This window comes from Hyperolius riggenbachi, chromosome 12 (assembly GCF_040937935.1).
Source record: "Hyperolius riggenbachi isolate aHypRig1 chromosome 12, aHypRig1.pri, whole genome shotgun sequence".
Lineage (NCBI taxonomy): Eukaryota > Metazoa > Chordata > Amphibia > Anura > Hyperoliidae > Hyperolius > Hyperolius riggenbachi.
The window spans coordinates 150061493-150085838 of NC_090657.1; the positions used below are offsets into that span (position 1 = coordinate 150061493).

A 24346-nucleotide genomic window follows, 5' to 3' on the forward strand; every position below is an offset into this window, starting at 1 on the left:
TTTCTTTGATGCATATGTTTTCTTTATTTATTTTATGTACTTAATTAAAAAAAATATATGAATTGGCGACATCAGGCGACAAGATTTTTGATTTCTGCTACTGAAATTGTTCAGACACTCAGTACAGTCGCCAGGCGTTTGAGGAGATTTACTTGGGTGGAAACTGCATCCAAAATGTTGTGTTTTATTGCCATTTCATCCTCTGTCGTTCAAGCACTGCCATCTGCAAAAATACGAAACAAAATGTAAAAGTGATATATTTCTATTAATGTATTCATAGGTGACTAGTTATTCACAGAGCTGGTTTAAAGAGACACTGAAAAAAAAATTATGCTATAATGAATTGGTTGTGTAGTACCGATAATTAGTAGCAAAGAAAATATTCTCATATTTTAATTTTCAGTTATATACAGTGGTGTGAAAAACTAATTGCCCCCTTCCTGATTTCTTATTCTTTTGCATGTTTGTCACACTTAAATGTTTCTGCTCCTCAAAAACCGTTAACTAGTAGTCAAAGATAACATAATTGAACACAAAATGCAGTTTTAAATGATGGTTTTTATTATTTAGTGAGAAAAAAACCCTCCAAATCTACATGGCCCTGTGTGAAAAAGAAATTGCCCCCCTTGTTAAAAAATAACTTAACTGTGGTTTATCACACCTGAGTTCAATTTCTGTAGTCACCCCCAGGCCTGATTACTGCCACACCTGTTTCAATCAAGAAATCACTTAAATAGGAGCTATCTGACACAGAGAAGTAGACCAAAAGCACCTCAAAAACTAGACATCATGCCAAGATCCAAAGAAATTCAGGAACAAATGAGAACAAAAGTACTGTCATTAAGATCTATCAGTCTGGTAAAGGTTATAAAGCCATTTCCAAAGCTTTGGGACTCCAGTGAACCACAGTGAGAGCCATTATCCACAAATGGCAAAAACATGGAACAGTGATGAACCTTCCCAGGAGTGGCCGGCTGACCAATATTACCCCAAGAGCGCAGAGAAAACTCATCTGAGAGGCCACAAAAGACCCCAGGACAACATCTAAAGAACTGCAGGCCTCACTTGCCTCAATTAAGGTGAGTGTTCACGACTCCACCATAAGAAAGAGACTGGGCAAAAACGGCCTGCATGGCAGATATCCAAGGTGCAAACCACTTTTAAGCAAAAAGAACATCAAGGCTCGTCTCAATTTTGCTAAAAAACATCTCAATGATTGCCAAGACTTTTGGGAAAATACCTTATGGACCGACGAGACAAAAAGTTGAAGTTTTTGGAAGGTGCGTGTCCCGTTACATCTGGCGTAGAAGTAACACAGCATTTCAGCAAAAGAACATCATACCAACAGTAAAATATGGTGGTGGTAGTGTGATGGTCTGGGGTTGTTTTGCTGCTTCAGGACCTGGAAGGCTTGCTGTGATAGATGGAACCATGAATTCTACTGTCTACCAAAAAATCCTGAAGGAGAATGTCCGGCCATCTGTTTGTCAACTCAAGCTGAAGAGATCTTGGGTGCTGCAGCAGGACAATGACCCAAAACACGCCAGCAAATCCACCTCTGAATGGCTAAAGAAAAACAAAATGAAGACTTTGGAGTGGCCTAGTCAAAGTCCTGACCTGAATCCTATTGAGATGTTGTGGCATGACCTTAAAAAGGCGGTTCATGCTAGAAAACCCTCAAATAAAGCTGAATTACAACAATTCTGCAAAGATGAGTGGGCCAGAATTCCTCCAGAGCGCTGTAAAAGACTCGTTGCAAGTTATCGCAAACGCTTGATTGCAATTATTGCTGCTAAGGGTGGCCCAACCAGTTATTAGGTTCAGGGGGCAATTTCTTTTTCACACAGCTCCATGTAGGTTTTGAGTTTTTTTTCTCACTAAATAATAAAAACCATCATTTAAAACTGCATTTTGTGTTCAATTATGTTATCTTTGACTAATAGTTAACGGTTTTTGATGAGCAGAAACATTTAAGTGTGACAAACATGCAAAATATTAAGAAATCAGGAAGGGGGCAAATAGTTTTTCACACCACTGTATTGTTTTTATTTAACATTGCATCATTCTCTAATATTTGCAGTTTACACACTACTCAGCATTCTTAATGATTTTACGGAGCAGGCCAGTGAACTATTGAACTGTCCTCTGGAGAGAAAAAGAAAATACAGTGACTGACAGTTGAGATAACAAGCTACAGAAGACAGAGCTCTCTGTGACTTTGAAAGTCGTGGGGCTCGATGGCTCTTTTGCATAGATAACAACTGGAGTTTTTTAACTCTTCCTGTACTGGAAACCATATTAGATTTATGTCTCTGCTCCTAATGTTTTATTTCTTAGCTGTACTACACATACTAATCATTATATCATCATTTTTTTTTCGCTTCAGTGTTTCTTTAAAAGGGAAAGGTAAACTTAATTTTAAACCTTCAAATTTATAATGCAATTGCTTAAAGGACACCTGTAAAAAAAGGAGTTTAACTTACCTGGGATTCCTGCCAGCCCCCTGCAGACATCCTGTGTCCGTGCCAGGACAAAACGATCCTCATCTCCCCGCCGCAGCTCACTTTCGTTTTATCAGTAGGCGGGCCACTGCCAGGCGCAGTATGATGTTTTTTCACACTGAGTAGGATGCTCCCGGCAACCAGAGCGGGAGACAGGATGCGTGCGGCTAGGACTGCGCAGGCGCAGTGCCGTCAACTTGTAAGTCACCGTTAATGAAAGTGAGCCGTGGCGGGGGACTGGAGGATCGTTTTGTCCCGGCGTGGGCACACAGTGTCTACAGGGGGCTGGTAGAAGCCCCAGGTAAGTTAAACTCTTTTTTTTTTTACGACCTTACAGGTGGAGGCTGGATGGAGGCTGCCGTATTTATTTCCTTTTAAACAATAACAGTTGCCTGGCAGTACTGCCGATCTATTTTGCCGCAGTAGCGTCTGAATCACACACCTGAAACAAGAATGTGGCTAATCCTGTCAAATCTAACAAAAATGTCATAAACATCTGATCTCCATGCTGTGCAAATTTGGACAGAGGCGCCAGGCAGGTTAAAATGATCTAAAAATAACTAAAAAGGAGGAGTACAGGTGGACTTACCTCCTGAAATGATGGACAATCGAGATTGTTCAAATCGCAAATAACAATTTATTTTGGCACTCCGCAACGCGTTTCGCAGGTATAACCCGCTTCATCAGGCAAGAAGTGCAAGCTAGAAATCAAGCATACAAACCATAAACAATATACAATAAACAAAACACGACCCTAAGAGCTTGCCATCATAATACAAAAAGCAAAAATGACATATGTCTGTCACAGAAGGGGCGATCTGCTGTGACAGGAGACGTGTAAATACCAAAGGACGATAAGCCCCTTTGCGGAGTGCCAAGCCCCGTTGCGGAGTGCCAAAATAAATTGTTATTTGCGATTTGAACAATCTCGATTGTCCATCATTTCAGGAGGTAAGTCCACCTGTACTCCTCCTTTTTAGTTGTTTTTAGATCATTTTAACCTGCCTGGCGCCTCTGTCCAAATTTGCACAGTATATAGTCCACCTTGGGTGGAGGGGACTGTCCCCTTCTTTCTATCTACAGAGAGCGACTTCTTAAACCTGAGTGGGCTCAGGTTCTAATACTCCCCACCTGCATTTCAAGGGGTTGCCTATGTGGTAACCCGTGTTTGTGAGTATATCCACATCTGTTAATTATTTCGCCAACAATTGTTAGACTTACTGCACTATATTGGGCTCTCGGTTTTTCTTTTTGTTTCAAGTGCATCTGATCTCCATATCCTTTTTCAGGGTGTGTGGCTAAAAGTATTAGAGGAAGAGGATCATCAGGACAGCCAGGCAACTGGTTTTGCTTAAAAGGAAATGAATATGGCAGCATCCCTATCCCTCTTGCTTCAGTTGTGCTTTAAAGTAACTTTCATGTTTTTTGTTTTCTTTACTGTAGTACACTTGGTGTACCTCCGTGCCCCTATAGCTTTCCCTGGTAGGCTAGTGGTCCACTCTCACCCCTATAGGTTTCCATGATATTCAAGAGGCTCCTCCCTCCACATATATATGCCAAAAAAATCCCACTACAAATATATGCATAATTAGACAACAGTTAACCCAGAAATACACATAATTGGCAGCATTTCACCCCTCTTAATTAGGCAGTGGTTTGTGTCTCCCAATATATACGTAATTTGACAAGCATTTCACTTTAAAAATAAACATATGGTAATGTGGCAGCATTTACTTAAAAAAATACATATAATGCAGCAGCATTTTCCACAAAATACACATCATATGGCAGTGTTTCCCCACAAAACACACATAATTTGACAGTGTTTCCCCACAAATACACATAATGTGGCAGAGTTTCCCCAGAATACATATAATGTAGCAGTGTTTCCCCAAAAAAATACACATTATTTGGCAGGGTTCCCCCAAAATATACATAGTGGGGCAGTAAGTGCCCCAATATCTGGTGTCAGTGGCACCTAAAAATAAAAAAAATGTGAACTCCTGACAGGTGATTCATCTTCTCTCTTCCAGCGTTGCTCCCTGGTTGTCATTACAGCAGCTCCAGCTGCCAATCTACCGCGCTGACAGGCAGTTCAGGACTACAAGTAAATGGCGGGCTGAGCCCAGCACTGAAAACACAAATATGTTATGAGTCATGACTTTGGCAGTCAGATTCCTGCAATGCATTGTGGGACTTGTAGTTCTTTAACAGCTGGAGGGCCAAGTTTGCCCATGCCTGGTCTAGATGGATGGAGGCTCAGGGAATTGATTTAGACTGAATACAGGTTGGACGATCATTATACTAGGTGGGATGTACTATTATTTTGTTGGATAACAGTGGATGGGGGTCTCTTTTCTCGAGATGGGTTGGTACCAGTTGCCACAATGTTCTTGTAATATGCTATGTGATGTAGCATCAGCCGGTTGGCAGATGCAGTTGTAATATTAAAAATGCCTAATAAACTTTGTCTTAAAAAAAATAGATATGAATACAAGGGTACAATGGTTAATTTGCGTATATTCAGCAGTGATGCCTTGGGAGACAGCTCACTCCAACCTGAATTATCGCAAATTCTGTTTTAAGAAAGCAAACTTTTGTTTTTCTTAACATCTTAGTAAGGGGGCTTTTAGGACCATTGTAGTCCCTTACACACTCCAATGAGTTCTGGGTCACCATGAGCTTGCTGGTTAGTCTGCCCCATATGAATACAAGTGAGTGGCTAATTCAGTGTCCTTAATCATTGTTTACCTAATCATGTCTCATGCTCTCAAATCTTTGAAGGTTCTTGGCTTTGTTCTGGTTCATCTTCATCTAGCTCCTCCTCCTCATCGTTGTAATCTTCTGATACCTGCTCATTTCCCTGCACCTCCTGCTCATCCACATCATCTTCTTCTGATTCCTGTTCACTGTGATCATATTCCTGTATATCCTGCTCATCTGCTTCTTCTTCCTCTGGCTCCTGTTCACTCTCTCCATCCTCCTGTGCATCCTGCCCATTTACCTTATCTTCAGCTGACTCTTCTTCCTCAATCTCCTGTTCATCCACTTCATCTTCTTCTGACTCCTGTTCATTATTTTCTTCCTCTTGTGTCTCCTGCTCATCCACTCCTTCCTCTGTCTCCTGTTCACTCTGTTCATCTTCCTGTGTTTCTGGATTATCTTCCTCAGCTGATTCCTGCTCATTTTCTTGTGTCTCCTGCTCATCAGTTTCAACTTCTTCTGACTCATTTTCACTCTGGTCACTTTCCTGTTCCTCCAGGTCATCCATTCCATCTTCATTTAGCTCCTGTTCATTTACTTCAGCTTCTTCCGAATCCTGTTCAGTCTGTTCATGTCCTTTCTGCTCATCAGTTTCATCTTCCTCCTTCTCCTGCTCATCTAATTCATCTTCTTCCGATTCATGTTCATTGTTTTCAATGTCCTGTACCTCCTGCCCATCCATATCATCTTCATTTGGTGTCTGCTCATCCATTTCTTGTTCTTTTGGCTCTTGTTCATTCACATCATTCATTTCATCACTCTCTGGCTTCTGCTCATCCACTTCATCTTCGTCTGACTCCTGTTCACTTTGGTCATCTTCTTGTGCCCCCTGCTCATCTGTTTCATCTTTCCCTGGGTCCTGCTTATCCACTCCTTCTTCCTCTGCTTCCTGTTCACTCTGTTCATCCTCCTGCCCCTCGTGCTCATCTCCTTCATATTCCTCTGGCTCCTGATCATGTTCCTCCTGCTCATTCACTTCAACTTCTTCTGACTCCAGTTCACCTTGTTCAGGTACCTCTTGCTTGTCTGTTTCATCCTCCTCTGGCTCCAGTTCATCACCTTCATTTTCCTGTCCACCCATGTCATCTTCTAGCTCTTGCTCATCATTTTCATCGTTTTGCTCGCCCTGCTCATGATTATGGTCATCATCTTCTTCTTCTTGGCTCTGCTGGGCTTCCTGGCCATCTTTATCCGATGCTTCCTGCTCATCTTGTGCCACCTGCTCTTCTTGCTCTTCTTGAGATTCCTGCATTTCATTCTCTATAAATTCAGGTAGTTGTTCTGCATCTTCCTGGTTTGTAACTTCTGGTGCAACTTGATCTGGAACCTTATAGCACCAAATAACGCCTGGGATACTGGCGTCAAAACAACATCCCTTTCTGTTGCAGTCAGTTTTACTGATTCCACCAAAGCCACAGTCAGTCCGGTCACGTGGTGCCAAGGTGCACTGTCCTTCAGCTAGAAGAAAATAAAAATTAAGTTTAAATGATAAATTGGTAAATACTAATTAAAAAATGAAATCAGAGTATTTTTTTTTCTTAAAACAATCAACATAGTAAAGTTTGCACATAAATTGGCTCACAATAAGAAGCAATATATTTCTCATATTTCAGTTCTTTTTACTAGCATTGTCCAAAGCAGTACATTCACCATAACTGCCATAATAAGTATAACATATGCTAAATAAATTACAGTGTATGTTTTATACAATTTCAATTGCAACATACAGCTGTTTTCTAAGCAAGACATTAATTAACATAAAATAAAAGAAACCGCATATCAAGTAACCCTGATAATCAAAGCAAAGTCTCTGTACCAATTAGCATCTAGTAAATAAAGTCATCATACACTGTAAAGGGATGTCAATTTTTTTTATCCACTGAGGCTGGCTTCACACTGTAAACCAGCGTTAGCGATGCGGTGCATCGCTTCCACCGCACCACATCACCAGAAACAGGCTTTCAGGGAACACAGTTTTAGTAGGCGGTGGTTCCCGTCTGGCTTTCGGCCAAGCAGGAAGTGACGCGTGCTTGCAGACACTTCCTGGGTTGGGGTATGCGGAACTGCACGAAAGTGTATAGCAAAAATACGTTCATGCGCATGCATGCCGCCGCATCAGTATTTGTTTTAAAATCCACGCATTGTAATAGACTAACATGACTTCCAGACCGACACAGATCGCCGCAAGTCGACACAGAAGCTGAGCAGTAACATAGTTCTGGACCTTCATCGGGGAGGCAGTGAAAACTTCACTTCCTTTTTTTTTTATTTTTTATAAAGAGCTTTATTGTACAATAAGGCAAATACAACAACAAGCTAGAGATAGCAGAACAAATACAAAAAAAAGAATAATATCAAACATGGATACACATCCTATGCATATATATATTGAAGAGCGAAATACCAATGTCCATACCGTTCAACCTAGGAAATGGGGCACAAGAGTGCCTCCTACTGAGATCCTAGGGATCAGTCCAATCTAATAAGTTCTATAGTACGTTGCTCTTCTTGACTGAAAGAAAAACCTCTAAACTAAAACCAACCCCAAAATAAAAACAAACAGAAAAATAAAAAAAAACAAAAAAGGGAAAAGAAAAATAACATGAAAACTTCACTTCCATCGCGCCACACAGTGGAAGTATGAAAGTCTGCATAGACTTTCATTGCTCGGCGGTGGGGTGCGGTAAAAATACTGCACCGCCCCGGTGTAAAAGGGCCCTGAGAGGTACCGTATATCACCCAAATTGGGTGCAAGGTGGGGGGGTCGGCCTATCCGCAGGAGATATATGGGATGTGATGTGTGCATGGGGCCCAGGTATGCAGAGTGTGCGGTGGAGTGGGTTGCAGTCTGTATAGCTGCTGCAGATTTGCTTCCTCTAGTGTGCCTGGCAGCTTTCCAAACTTGCCACCAGAGCTTCATTCATGCCCACTGCAGTCACATGACAGCGAGCCCGGAGCTGGTCATAGCCCTTGGACTACTTTGGGGGGGGGGGGGGGAGACATCATATTAGTAGGAGGGCTTATCTGCGCATATTATACGGTATGTCTAAATATAGCATCCTATATAATAAAACCCCTATGTCCCTGCGTGTGCCTCCTGTCTTTGTGTAGCGGTGTCAGTGCTTTTTGCTACTGTGCATTTTCGCAACAGGACCCAGCCTCACAGAGACAGGAGGACGGGGGTCAGGGAGCCGAGCGGGCGGCATGTAAGCGGGCGGCCGGTTGTGCGGCGTGTGAGTGGGTGGCCTGGATGTGCGGCGGGTCAGCGGGCGGTCGGGTGTTCATCGGTCATGCGCGGCAGTGGCGGGCGGGTGACGCGCGTGCGCCCAGAAACACTGACCTAGAGCCTGTTTTTAAATGGGCTCAGGTCTACTAGTTAGTATAATAAAGCAATATATTTATTTTTCACATATGTAAGTAAACATTTTGTGTGATTATTAGTCATAAAACTAAAAGTAAATGTATGTACTGTACTAATAGGAACCTCAGAGAGAAAAAAGGACTCGGGATACAGGAGTCTATAAGTGTAGTGTAATCAGTCAGTGAGGGATGTACTGCTAGACTATACTCACACAAGTGGTTGCTGATGGCAACTGTTATTCTGGACTGTGAGAAACTGCCCATCACCTGCTTGAGTGTTTGGATCCTGGATGGAGGTCGGGCCAACCTAATTGTTGTAGTGAAAGACTACAATAACTTGTAAAACTAGAGCACTATATAGCTATACTCATAGGTGATGTAGAGGCACATGGATGGAATAAAATAGTTAAAGGACCACTATCGTAAAAATTGTAAAATTTTAAATACATGTAAACACATACAAATAAGAAGTAGGTTTTTTGCAGAGTAAAATAAGCCATAAATTACTTTTCTCTCATTTTTCTGTCACTTACAGTAAGCAGCAGAAATCTGACAGAACCAACAGGTTTTGTACTAGTTCATCTCTTCACGGGGGATTCTCAGCATGGTCTTTAATATTTCTAAAGAGACAATCCCTGAAAATGTTTTATATAAAGATGCAGACCAACCCCCTTCCTGTTTGCACACTTTTTTGAGCAGTTGGACAGAGCAACTGCATTTCACTAAGTGCTTTTGAAAATAGAGAAAACCCTGAGAGTCCCCTATAAGTAGATGGGCTAGTCCAAAACCTGTCAGTTATGTCAGATTTCTACTAACTACTGTAAGTGAGAGCAACATAGGAGAAAAGTAATTTTTGGCTCATTTTACTCTGGAAGAAACTTACTTCTTATTTGTATGTGTTTACATTATTTTAAAATGTTACGATTTTCGCGATAGTGGTCCTTTAAGGAGTGTAAGTCGTTTACTTGTAAGAACACGTTGTACCCAAGGATGAAAGTCATGAAATGCATTGTTTTATGTGTCAGGAAAATTCCCTGAATGGTTTTGCTAGCTGTTCTTAATACAGAAGATAGAATAGATTAACTACATTGCAATATGAATTTTGGTATTCCTGAACGGATTTTGCAGTCGTGATCCTAAACCTGAAAAGCCAGAAACTGCAGTAAAAAATTAAATCTGGTTTTCAATTGAAGCCCTCAAACATACTATCATCACTAGGGTTGATCGGAATAGCTGAATTCCGAATTCGTCCACATTCAGTGATCCGTAGGTAATTACCAAATTTCATTTTCCAAAGGCATTTTCTGTTGAAGTCAATGGTGCCAAATTCCATGGTTACTAACAAAGCCCCCAAGCACGCTATATATTTAATATTACCAAATTAAAATGTACCACATTTGCCACGTATGTGCCATGTATGTTAGCGAGATTAACAGGAACATGGTAAAAAAAATTGTGAAAAGACTGTGTAGTTTTTGAGAAAATTTGGTATTGCTTAAAAGGAAATAAATATCGCAGCCTTCATATCCATCTCACTTCAGTTGTCCTTTAAACAGGGTAAAATGACACTTTGCTGCGGTACACTGTACTGCATTCCAAGTTCTGAATACGCATTGTATGCATTTCATGAAAACAGCATGTGGTCCCCCTTCCCAAGCCTCTTTACCCTTGTCACCTATGCATGCTGGGATAGCTGGAATGTGGAGCACGGACCACATGGGACTCTGCAGCCTGAGCTATACCAGCTCCCATTGTTCATGGTATGGGGGGGGGGGGTGGAGGCTCTGGAAGAGAGGGGCAGCCAAGCCTCTTTTTGCTCTTCAAACAAGGTCTAGAGAATCAGGGGCGTATCAATAGGGTGTGCAGAGGTTGCGACCGCATCGGGCCCTTGGGACCCCTCCAACACGGTATTAGCTCTCTTGGCATGGTATCATGATAATGATACCAAGGTAATGATTTATCGTTAACTAGGAATATTAATTATTATTTTTAAACAGTCTCTGTTTTTTATTTATTTTTTTAACCTTTTGAGGAAATGACTAATGTACTCCGATACCCACTTCACCCACAGGGGAAAGTTGACATTTGGAGGCCTCCTTTTCCACAGTCCATCACAAGTCAACCCCTGGGCTTACATGACACATGCATAACCTTAACCACTTGAGGACCACAGTCTTTCTACCTGTTAAGGACCGGCCACTTTTTTTCCATTCAGACCACTGCAGCTTTCACGGTTTATTGCTCGCTCATACAACCTACCACCTAAATGAAGTTTGGCTCCTTTTCTTGTCACTAATAAAGCTTTCTTTTGGTGCTATTTGATTGCTCCTGCGATTTTTACTTTTTATTATATTCATCAAAAAAGACATGAATTTTGGCAAAAAAATGATTTTTTTAACTTTCTGTGCTGACAATTTTCAAATAAAGTAAAATTTCTGTATACATGCAGCGCGAAAAATGTGGACAAACATGTTTTTGATAAAAAAAAGACCACTCAGTGTATATTTATTGGTTTGGGTAAAAGTTATAGCGTTTACAAACTATGGTGCAAAAAGTGAATTTTGCCATTTTCAAGCATCTATGACTTTTCTGACCCCCTGTCATGTTTCATGAGGGGCTAGAATTCCAGGATAGTATAAATACCCCCCAAATGACCCCATTTTGGAAAGAAGACATCCCAAAGTATTCACTGAGAGGCATAGTGAGTTCATAGAAGATATTATTTTTTGTCACAAGTAAGCGGAAAATGATACTTTGTGACAAAAAAAAAGAAAAAAAAAAAGAATCCATTTCTTCTAACTTGCGACAAAAAAAAATGAAATCTGCCACGGACTCACCATGCCCCTCTCTGAATACCTTGAAGTGTCTACTTTCCAAAATGGGGTCATTTGTGGGGTGTGTTTACTGTCCTCGCATTTTGGGGGGTGCTAATTTGTAAGCACCCCTGTAAAGCCTAAAGGTGCTCATTGGACTTTGGGCCCCTTAGCGCAGTTAGGCTGCAAAAAAGTGCCACACATGTGGTATTGCCGTACTCAAGAGAAGTAGTAGAATGTGTTTTGGGGTGTATTTTTACACATACCCATGCTGGGTGGGAGAAATATCTCTGTAAATGACAATTTTTTCATTTTTTTTTACACACAATTGTCCATTTACAGAGTTATTTCTCCCACCCAGCATGGGTATGTGTAAAAATACACCCCAAAACACATTGTACTACTTCTCCCGAGTACGGTGATACCACATGTGTGGCACTTTTTTGCACCCTAACTGCGCTAAAGGGCCCAAAGTCCAATGAGTACCTTTAGGATTTCACAAGTCATTTTGCGGAATTTGATTTCCAGACTACTCCTCACGGTTTAGGGCCCCTAAAATGCCAGGGCAGTATAGGAACCCCACAAATGACCCCATTTTAGAAAGAAGACACCCCAAGGTATTCCGTTAGGAGTATGGTGAGTTCATAGAAGATTTTATTTTTTGTCAAAAGTTAGCGGAAAATTGATTTTTATTGTTTTTTTCACAAAGTGTCATTTTCCACTAACTTGTGACAAAAAATAAAATCTTCTATAAACTCACCATACTACTAATGGAATACCTTGGGGTGTCTTCTTTCTAAAATGGGGTCATTTGTGGGGTTCCTATACTGCCCTGGCATTTTAGGGGCCCTAAACCGTGAGGAGTAGTCTGGAAATCAAATTCCGCAAAATGACCTGTGAAATCCTAAAGGTACTCATTGGACTTTGGGCCCTTTAGCGCAGTTAGGGTGCAAAAAAGTGCCACACATGTGGTATCGCCGTACTCGGGAGAAGTAGTACAATGTGTTTTGGGGTGTATTTTTACACATACCCATGCTGGGTGGGAGAAATAACTCTGTAAATGGACAATTGTGTGTAAAAAAATCAAAAGATTGTCATTTATAGAGGTATTTCTCCCACCCAGCATGGGTATGTGTAAAAATACACCCCAAAACACATTGTACTACTTCTCCCGAGTATGGCAATACCACATGTGTGGCACTTTTTTGCACCCTAACTGCGCTAAAGGGCCCAAAGTCCAATGAGTACCTTTAGGATTTCACAGGTCATTTTGCGGAATTTGATTTCCAGACTACTCCTCACGGTTTAGGGCCCCTAAAATGCCAGTTCAGTATAGGAACCCCACAAATGACCCCATTTTAGAAAGAAGACACCCCAAGGTATTCCGTTAGGAGTATGGTAAGTTCATAGAAGATTTTATTTTTTGTCAAAAGTTAGTGGAAAATGACACTTTGTGAAAAAAACAATAAAAATCAATTTTCCGCTAACTTTTGACAAAAAATAAAATCTTCTATGAACTCACCATACTCCTAACGGAATACCTTTGGGTGTCTTCTTTCTAGAATGGGGTCATTTGTGGGGTTACTATACTGCCCTGGCATTTTAGGGGCCCTAAACCGTGAGGAGTAGTCTTGAAACCAAATGTCGCAAAATGACCTGTGAAATCCTAAAGGTACTCATTGGACTTTGGGCCCCTTAGCGTACTTAGGGTGTAAAAAAGTGCCACACATGTGGTACCGCCGTACTCAGGAGAAGTAGTATAATGTGTTTTGGGGTGTATTTTTACACATACCCATGCTAAGTGGGAGAAATATCTCTGTAAATGACAATTGTTTGATTTGTTTTACACACAATTGACCATTTACATAGAAATTTCTCCCACCCAGCATGGGTATGTGTAAAAATACACCCCAAAACACATTATACTACTTTTCCTGAGTACGGCGGTACCACATGTGTGACACTTTTTTGCAGCCTAGGTGCGCTAAGGGGCCCAACGTCCTATTCACGGGTCATTTTGAGGCATTTGTTTTTTAGACTACTCCTCGCGGTTTAGGGCCCCTAAAATGCCAGGGCAGTATAGGAACCCCACAAGTGACCCCATTTTAGAAAGAAGACACCCCAAGGTATTCCGTTAGGTGTATGGCGAGTTCATAGAAGATTTTATTTTTTGTCACAAGTTAGTGAAAAATGACACTTTGTGAAAAAAACCCAATAAAAATCAATTTCCGCTAACTTTTGACAAAAAATAAAATCTTCTATGAACTCGTCATACACCTAACAGAATACCTTGGGGTGTCTTTTTTTCTAAAATGGTGTCACTTGTGGGGTTCCTATACCGCCCTGGCATTTTACGGGCCCAAAACCGTGAGTAGTCTGGAAACCAAATGTCTCAAAATGACTGTTCAGGGGTATAAGCATCTGCAAATTTTGATGACAGGTGGTCTATGAGGGGGCGAATTTTGTGGAACCGGTCATAAGCAGGGTGGCCTTTTAGATGACAGGTTGTATTGGGCCTGATCTGGATAGGAGTGCTAGGGGGGTGACAGGAGGTGATTGATGGGTGTCTCGGGGTGGTTAGAGGGGAAAATAGATGCAATCAATGCACTGGGGAGGTGATCGGAAGGGGGTCTGAGGGGGATCTGAGGGTTTGGCCGAGTGATCAGGAGCCCACACGGGGCAAATTAGGGCCTGATCTGATGGGTAGGTGTGCTAGGGGGTGACAGGAGGTGATTGATGGGTGTCTCAAGGTGTGATTAGAGGGGGGAATAGATGCAAGCAATGCACTGGCGAGGTGATCAGGGCTGGGGTCTGAGGGCATTCTGAGGGTGTGGGCGGGTGATTGAGTGCCCTAGGGGCAGATAGGGGTCTAATCTGATAGGTAGCAGTGACAGGGGGTGATTGATGGGTAATTAGTGGGTGTTTAGGGTAGAGAACAGATGTGAACACTGCACTTGGGAGGTGATCGGACGTCGGATCTGCGGGCGATCTATTGGTGTGGGTGGGTGATCAGATTGCCCGCAAGGGGCAGGTTAGGGGCTGATTGATGGGTGGCAGTGACAGCGGGTGATTGATGGGTGGCAGTGACAGGGGGTGATTGATGGGTGATTGATAGGTGATTGACAGGTGATCAGTGGGTTATTACAGGGAAGGACAGATGTAAATAATGCCCTGGCGAATTGATAAGGGGGGGTCTGAGGGCAATCTGAGCGTGTAGGCGGGTGATTGGGTGCCCGCAAGGGGCAGATTAGGGTCTGATCTGATGGGTAACAGTGACAGGTGGTGATAGGGGGTGATTGATGGGTAATTAGTGGGTGTTTAGAGGAGAGAATAGATGGAAACACTGCGCTTGGGTGGTGATCTGATGTCGGATCTGCGGGCGATCTATTGGTGTGGGTGGGTGATCAGTTTGCCCGCAAGGGGCAGGTTAGGGGCTGATTGATGGGTGGCAGTGACAGGGGTGATTGATGGGTGGCAGTGACAGGGGGTGATTGACAGGTGATTGACAGGTGATCAGTGGGTTATTACAGGGAAGGACAGATGTAAATAATGCCCTGGCGAATTGATAAGGGGGGGTCTGAGAGCAATCTGAGCGTGTAGGCGGGTGATTGGGTGCCCGCAAGGGGCAGATTAGGGTCTGATCTGATGGGTAACAGTGACAGGTGGTGATAGGGGGTGATTGATGGGTAATTAGTGGGTGTTTAGAGGAGAGAATAGACGGAAACACTGCGCTTGGGTGGTGATCTGATGTCGGATCTGCGGGCGATCTATTGGTGTGGGTGGGTGATCAGTTTGCCCGCAAGGGCGGGTTAGGGGCTGATTGTTGGGTGGCAGTGACAGGGGGTGATTGATGGGTGATAGGTGATTGGCAGGTGATTGACAGGTGATCAGTGGGTTATTACAGGGAAGGACAGATGTAATTAATGCACTGGTGAATTGATAAGGGGGGGGGGGGGTCTGAGGGCAATCTGAGCGTGTGGGCGGGTGATTGGGTGCCCGCAAGGGGCAGCTTAGGGTCTGATCTGATAGGTAACAGTGACAGGTGGTGATAGGGGGTGATTGATGGGTGATTGATGGGTAATTAGTGGGTGTTTAGAGAAGATAACAGATGTAAACAATACATTTGGGAGGTAATCTGACGGCGGGTTTGCGGGCGATCTAATGGTGTGGGTGGGTGATCAGATTGCCCGCAAGGGGCAGGTTAGGGGCTGATTGATGGGTGGCAGTGACAGGGGGTGACAGGGGGTGATTGATGGGTGATAGGTGATTGGCAGGTGATTGACAGGTGATCAGTGGGTTATTACAGGGAAGAACAGATGTAATTAATGCACTGGCGAATTGATAAGGGGGGGTCAGAGGGCAATCTGAGCGTGTTGGCGGGTGATTGGGTGCCCGCAAGGGGCAGATTAGGGTCTGATCTGATAGGTAAAAGTGACAGGTGGTGATAGGGGGTGATTGATGGGTGATTGATGGGTAATTAGTGGGTGTTTAGAGGAGAGAATAGATGTAAACAATGGATTTGGGAGGTGATCTGATGTCGGATCTGCGGGCGATCTATTGGTGTGGGTGGGTGATCAGATTGCCCGCAAGGGGCAGGTTAGGGGCTGATTGTTGGGTGGCAGTGACAGGGGGTGATTGATGGGTGATTGACGGGTGATTGACAGGTTATCAGGGAAGATAGATGCATACAGTACACGGGGGGGGGGTCTGGGGAGAATCTGAGGGGTGGGGGGGTGATCAGGAGGGGGCAGGGGGCAGGGGGGGGGATAAAAAAAAAATAGCGTTGACAGATAGTGACAGGGAGTGATTGATGGGTTATTAGGGGGGTGATTGGGTGCAAACAGGGGTCTGGGGGGTGGGCAGGGGGGGGTCTGAGGGGTGCTGTGGGCGATCAGTGGGCGGGGGGGGGCAGATCAGTGTGTTTGGGTGCAGACTAGGGTGGCTGCAGCCTGCCCTGGTGGTCCCTCGGACACTGGGATCACCAGGGCAGGAGGCAGCCTGTATAATACACTTTGTATACATTACAAAGTGTATTATACACTTTGTAGCGGCGATCGCGGGGTTAACATCCCGCCGGCGCTTCCGTATGGCCGGCGGGATGTTACGGCGGGTGGGCGGAGCCAGTTGCCGGGGGAAGCGCGCGTCATCAATGACGCGATCGCTCCCCCGGCATGCCTAAAGGACGCGCCACCTGAAGGCGTATTGCGGTCCTTTAGGCGTCCACTTTGCCGCCGCCCATGGGCTGTGGGCGGTCGGCAAGTGGTTAAAGGGAACCTGAGAAGCGAGGGATATGGAGGTTGACATGTTTATTTCCTTATAGATAATGCATGTTTCCTGGCTGTCCTGGAGATCCTCTTCCTCTAATATTTTAAGCCGTAGACTCTAAACAAGCATGCATCAGATCAGATGTCTATGATCCCAAAACTGCTGCAAACTGACCTCACTCTGAGTTTAAAAAATGTTTTCCAACAAAATAGATCTTTACAAAAAACTACAGTATCAGGCCCGGATTTACATCACAGGAGCCTACAGGCACAGATGTCTTGGCACCCTAGACTTGGCCCTCTATGAACCTACAAACCCCCACGAACCACACCGCAAGTGTACTGGCTGCCCCAGCTGTCACTTCTCCCCTACTTCCCTTGCCCGCTATAGGTAGCTACAGGTGCCCCTTAGTATTAGATAGCCAGAGCTAGCCTCAGTATTAAGTAGCCAGAGATGCCCCCCACTGAAGGGAGATTCTGTCAGTGGAATGCTGAGAGTTGGTGATATTTTTAAAACTGAAAAATAATTGCACAGTATGTTTAAATGATAATAATAATCAATATTATCACTGTTCAGTTCCCAACAGATTTGTGGGCAAGTACATTCTCCCACAAGGGAAAATAAAAGCAGCTATCCTCTGAATGAAATGTAATGCCCTCTGTGAGACTTTAAAGGTAACATTAGATCATTCCAATGGTTTTCAAGGGTCCCACTGGAACACTACAGAAAGTGGCACCTTTTACTATAGTATATACAGCAGTGCCCCCACCACACACACATCTATACCGCCTTTGTACTGCCTGCATATGTCTCTTTACCTATTTACCAGGGACTTGGGAATGGACATCTTAGGGGTCCCTTATTAATAAATGGGGCTCCAAAATTCCATCATAGGTCCCCCCTAGGACTTACCTCCATATTCTTGGGCTTAGTTACCCCACGGGTGAGGCTCTTGTCCTTGACATGGATGGGGGCTTTGCAGAGAGGAAAATATTTTATCACCCCGCCCCCTGTCCTGAACCATGTGGGCTGGTATGGAACAGATGGTGGACCCACATGCAGTTCAGCTAAAAGATAGAGCTGAGGACAGCTACATGCTGGCATCTCACTTAGAAATCGCCTACAACTCGCAGCAAAACTTGCAAAGCATGCAAGACTGTGGGCCCAGTCCAATTCACTTCTTCTCCTAAGTTTTCTCCTAGGAGATCATTTTTATTTTATTTTCTGTTTAAAATAACTTTTCAGCACTCTGGAATTAAAAAATACCAAAGAGCAGGTGAAAAAGTACTGTAAAAATTATTCTGGGTATCTTCTTGCTTGCAGTTGAAATAAAGTTGGAATAAAGGGCATTTTTTTGATTAGATGTGGAATATCAACTAAGAGAAAACTTAGGAACAAATTTAATTGGATCAGACCCTATTTATTTAACCTGCTATGTGAGGCCAACTTGGCACTGGCATCGGAAGTGAGATGCTGGGCAATAGAACCATCTTTAAAGTTAGATGCGATGTCAAAGATTAAAGACTTGATTTATGCCCTACCACCAGTTTAATTTGCCTCAAAAGGACATTAGAGGTGAAGATCATAAGAGAAATAAATCATTGCCATAAAGCTTTATTACCCATGTAGGCTGGTACTGGCCAGGAAAGCGGCACTTCAGTTGCTGCACTGATGTAAACTGGTTATGCCACCCTCTCTTGTGATCCCATCCAGCCACGACTATAAATATAGGCTGGACAATGGCAGAACCTCAGTTAAGCACTATGGCTTGAAGAGAAGCATAGACGGTTGCAGTTGGCGCAGAGAGGATGGTGCTGCAAGCAGGTTGACAAGATATTCCAGCAAGATGAAGGAAGACATCTAGCAGCATGGAAAAAGCTTCTAGCAACATTAACCCTCTGGGGGATAATCCCGAGCTGAGCTCGGGGTAAGCCGCCACAAAGGATTTCTCAGGCCCTGGTGGGCCGATTTGCATAATTTTTTTTTTGTTGCACGCAGCTAGCACTTTGCTAGCTGCGTGTATATACCGATCGCCGCCGCTCCGCGCTGATTCGCCGCTATCCGCCGTGCCGCGCCGCTCCCCCCCCCCAAGACCCCGTGCGCAGCCTGGCCAATCAGTGCCAGGCAGCGCTGAGGGGTGGATCGGGACTCCCTCTGACGTCACGACGTCGTTGACGTCGATGACGTCATCCCGATCGTCGCCATGGCGACGGGGGAAGCCAAACAGGAAATCCCGTTCTGAACGGGATTTCCTGTTTGCTTTGATTGCCGGAGGCGATCGGAGGGGGTGGGGGGATGCAGCTGCACAGCGGCTATCATGTAGCGAGCCAAGGGCTCGCTACATGATTTAAAAAATAAAAAAATTTAAAAAATAGTGCTGCGCCACCTCCTGGGCGATATAATTGTATCCCCCAGGAGGTTAAAGAGGAACTCTAGTGAAAATAATGTAGTAAAGAAAGTGCTTCATTTTTTACCATAATTATGTATAAATGATTTAGTCAGTGTTTGCTCATTGTAAAATCTTTCCTCTCCCCGATTTACATCCTGACATTTACTACATGGTGACATTTTTACTGTGGGCAGGTTATGTAGCTGCTCCTAGCTGTTTTGGCTGTTAGAGACAGCTGTAAACAGCTATTTCCTGTCTGTGAACATTGTTACATTGTGGCAGTTTGGCCAGAGTACCGCGGTCCCAGGGCTTCTTGTGGGAGGGGTTTCAGCACAAAATCAGTCATAAAGCGCCCCCTGATGGTCTGTTTGTGAAAAGCATTATATTTCTCATGTAAAAGGGGGTATCAGCTACTGATTGGGATAAAGTTCAATTCTAGGTTGGAGTTTCTCTTAAACCATAACCTACTCATTTTGTTGCCTCTAACTTTTTTGTGGTACACAGAAATGCAAAAGGGCTCCTTGTTCTTAACATTGGGACATAGGTGCTTTGCAGAAAAAGGGGGACATTTCCACCCTTCCTTCATTGCAAGCCACCTACCAATGTCAACAGTCATGTAGGTAGGTAGAGCCTCATGCTCACATGCTATGCCTTTTTGTACAATACTAGCAGGCATAGTGGATGAAGGGGCCCAGAATGGAAGAGTGTGTGTGAGTGTGTGTGTGTGTGGTGTGTGTGTGTGTGTGTGTGTGTGTGTGTGTGTGTGTGTGTGTGTGTGTGTGTGTGTGTGTGTGTGTGTGTGTGTGTGTGTGTGGGGGGGGGGGGGGTTTATTTGGTTGTTATTTGATGGTAGATAGGAAAACAAATAAATCTGGACCAAACATAATGTTTACTTTACATGACAAAAGCACAGTTTGACTGGGGATTAGTGGTTAAGTCATGCATGAGAGGCAGTTGAAAAGCTACCATGAATCATATGGTAATACTGAATGAGACATTGGCCCATACGCAATTCACTTTTTCTCCTGGGTTTTCTCCTAGGTGATATTTTCACATCTTGTTCATAAAATACATTTTAAGCCACTGGCAAGCGAGAAAATACTCAAAATACTTTTTGGTACTTTTTCAGTTGCAGTGTGGTGAAAAGTGGTTTTAAAAAGCAGTTGAAACATGATCTTATAGGAGAAAACGTAATAGGAAAAAATGAATTGAATAAGGCCCATTGTAAGCACAATTTCAGGCATATACTTATGCACATAATCAGTGCTTGATAAATGATGGCTAAATGTTTTTCCTTAGGTGCTCAAAACCTAATGTAGTCCCATTTTTCTCATATATCCAATGTCCTTCTGCTTATGTTATGTTTCCAACACTATATAGTAGCTCTCTGTGTTGTGTAATGCATTACAATCTGAAAGAAACATCCAGCCAAAAGCAAGCACCCAGAACTTAAAAGATGATGCAAATCTACGCATCCATGTAGCACGAATCTGAGTGACTTAGCAAGTAAAGGTGTATCCTGAGTGTATGTTCCCTCTGGGCCTCAGGTGCACCAGAATTCTTAGATTTGTGTGAAATTTCCCCCGGATCTCTAAATTATACACATGGGGGCAGACATGTGACTTAGGGAAGTTTTATTATTGTTAATAGTTCTTTTCTTTTAACACAAAAATTCCTGTTGTAATCAAGTTTTTTGATACCCTCATTGTGCTCTACTATTTTTATATGGTGACACTGGTTGGTCACCCGGATTTTGCGATACATATGTGTATCGGGCACGATGTGAGGCGCTATATCTCAGCTCTGCCTGTTCAGTAAGCCAGTAATTCAGTAAGGAGCTCTTTGGGCAAGACTCCCTAACACAGCTACTGCCTACTGAGTGCGCTCTAGTGGCTGCCTCGCAAGCACTTCGAGTCCGGCAGGAGAAAAGTGCTATACAAAAAAAGGTATTATTATTATGTCTTTTTTGTCATTGTTAAAAAAAAATTCAAAAATAAAAATCTTTAAAAAAAAAAAAAAGAAAAAAATGAGGATGCTTGAATATGGACAGCTTTGCTTTCCCAAATCCTTTATAAAACCCTCATCTTTTCTTGAAGATAAGACTGATATATATATATATATATATATATATATATATATATATATATATATATATATATTACAGCACACAAAAACTATTTAGTGAATTTATTGGCTTATCCTTTTGGAAGATATAAGGTTATTTCGCTTTAATTTTCAATGTTCATGTAGAGAAACTATTTCTTTTGGGACAGTTTTGTAGTACGAAATAGTTTCTCTACATCAGGGGTCTCAAACTCGCGGCCCGCGGGCCATTTGCGGCCCTCGATACAATATTTTGTGGCCCTCGCTGGCAAAAGCTTCCTTATAGTTCACTTAAGTGCTCCCAAGTAACCTGCCACATCCCCGCCGCTAAACGAGGGCTGCAGAGCAAATCGCCCGGGGGGCAATCTGACGGCATTTCCTGGAAGGGGCAGAGCTTTCAGCCTCTCCCCGCCCCTCTCTGTGAAGGAAGAGTGAGAGATGCGGGGAGAGGCAGCGATGCGCCGCAATTCTGAAATTCCTTATGCGGCCCAGCCTCATCCTGACTTTGCCTCCTGTGGCCCCCCAGGTAAATTGAGTTTGAGACCCCCGCTCTACATGAACATTTAAAATCAAAGAGAAATAACCTTATATCTTCCAAAAGGATAAGCCAATAAGTTTTACCTAGTATTTTACCAAACATCTGTTTAGCAAGTTTGCCTCCATGTAGCTTCCTTTCAGTCAGCTTTTGTCTAATAGTCTACAAATAAAGAACATAGCCTTGTACAACAGGAATGCTATAACTAAATACCCAATTAGAAAAAATAGCAATGTGTATATTTTTTTTTTCAATTACAAAACAGAAAAATCAGAGCTTGAAAGTTTCAGAGGACGGGTTGGTATGTTGTTGCCATGGTTACAAGGAAACATACACTGAGGCCCATATGCAATTTACTTTTTCTCTTGAGTTTTCTCCTTGGTGATATTTTTTTTCACACCTTGCCAATAAAATGCCTTTTAAGCCACCAGCAAGAAAGAAAGAAAATATTTTTGTACTTTTTCACAACTTTTTGGTACTTTTTTTGCTGAAATGTTATTTTAAAAAGTAGTTGAAAAATTATCTCCTAGGAGAAAAAAGTCAGGTGAAAAAGTTAATTGCATATGGGCCTGAATGTCTTGTCATTTTTAGAATATCATAACTGCCTGAAAACTACAACGGGAAATTTTGATAGCATTCTAGACTATAACGAAATAGTTTACCCAGCACTGGAATATGTCATATTATTTTTAAAACAAAAATGTTGATCCTTTTTTAGATACTATAAACATGAATTATATGCTTTCTGTATTGTAATATACTCACATAGCACTGGATTTAGTTCAGCCACAGGCAGCTGTGTGAAAACCAGACCGAAGCACAAGATTGTTGCCCCCAGAAAATCCATTTTATTTGAGCAGCAGTAATGCACAACATGAACTGATTATTCAGCTTGCGCTGTCATTTTATAAATGCTCGGACGTTACGTTTCCATACAGACATCTGTTTACCTAAGGAGCTTTTATTTTGTTTTTCAATAATCCATACTATGTATTCTCAGGGAAGAAGTTCAACCACATATTTCATCATAAGATTAACAACTATAATACAAGTGTTTGCTCATCTTTCACTTCTAAGTAAAACAATTCAGATATATTTAATAGAGGTGCTAGGTGACCAATGAGCAATTCCAAGAGCAATAAAGTACTGCTCACTATGGTCAAAACTGAAACTATGGCCAGTGCTAGGGCTGTCCAAGATATTTTTTTGCGCATACACTTTAATCTGCAATGAAGACAGCTTGCCTTGTCAACTGAGCGAGCCAACAACACTGAGAAATGCAAATATGTAACCTTCCCATACGTGTGCAAACTTGCCGGTCCTGATTCATGAATGAGAGAATTTTTGACTTTGCCTGTTTTCCTTTCCAGTAACCAATCAGGTTTAAGGAAATTTTAAAAAATACATTTTCATGAACTTAGTTGCGGATTTAAGCTGAAACTTTGCAAAGATCTTTAAAGAAAATTGAATCTGATAATATTATTTCTTGACATTATTACAACATGTATGTCTATATTGATGCTGGCGTTTAATAAGTACTTCTTGCTGTGGGTGAAACCATTACGTACTCCTCAATACATATATATTTGTATTTAAGTCTCCATAATTGTGTATAAATGCTTTTTGCTGTTTTACTTTTATTTATGAGAACTGTACATATGAATTTAGGAAAGATGTTCATAACTGTACCAAAGACAAAGTAACTCAGGAACTAGATACAAATCTGTTTTCTTTATTCATGTATATATAGTATGAAATGAATGCTGTATACTGACAACTTTAGCAAATTTTGAGGGATACAATGTGTTTAGGAAGGACAGAGCAGGGAGAAAAGGTGGAGAGGTTTGTCTCTTTTACAGCTGCCATGAACGATGAGATGGATGAAGATTGTGAAGATGTGGAATCCGTTTGGGTAAATATTATGGTATATTATGGTGGAAATAACTGTTGCCATTTGCTTATTGGGGTATACTATAGGCCACCATAATATCCATGAACAGTTAGATATAAAATGAAGTGGAAAAAGAATACCTGTAAGGTCCTAAAACAGGAGGGGACGGAGGCTGCATTAAGCAATTATAAGGAGTCCAATAATAGTTGTAAAAAAATAAATTAGGCTGACAAAGATTGAGGCCTCTTTCACAGTAGGATTGTGTGTTTCAGTGTGACGTTAACCTATTTTGGTTCCTGGACGTAGTTTCTACATCCAGGAACCATGCGCGCTACCGCGCGCCCCCGCGGCCGATCGTGCGCATGCACGCGCACTCCCGGCCGCGGATTCGGTAGCCAAGGAATCAATGTATCGGGCTATGGAGCCCGATCATTGATTCCTCTCCCCCGCTGAAAAAGCGACAGCTTCTCTCGGAAGCTGAGCTTTTTCTGGCCGTCTCCTTCCCGATACATCACTCTAAGCGCGTGCTACGCTTAGAGTGACGTCATGTAAACAAACTCATGGCCGCCATCTTGTGGCCAAAAAGTAATACTACACCTGAAAAAAAAAAAAAAGAATTAACACATATTTACATTATAAATCTATTGTTTACCTCCCACCCTCCCAAAAGTACCCAAATAAAATGTTTAGTATAAAAAAAAAAAACCATTACAATAAAAAAAAAAA

The 24346-nt window shown here is 42.6% G+C and overlaps 1 protein-coding gene across 1 annotated transcript; it reads right to left on the reverse strand.

Annotated features, from left to right (window-relative positions):
- Nucleotides 1-22590, reverse strand: LOC137540722 (high mobility group nucleosome-binding domain-containing protein 5-like). The gene is made up of 3 exons (XM_068261855.1): nt 22495-22590; nt 5253-6722; nt 1-223 (listed from the first exon to the last, which is right to left on the reverse strand). The coding sequence occupies exons 1-2, from the start codon at nt 22574-22576 to the stop codon at nt 5272-5274; spliced, it is 1533 nt and encodes a 510-aa protein (XP_068117956.1). The 5' UTR covers nt 22577-22590; the 3' UTR covers nt 1-223; nt 5253-5271.
- Nucleotides 22591-24346: the final 1756 nt, after the last annotated feature.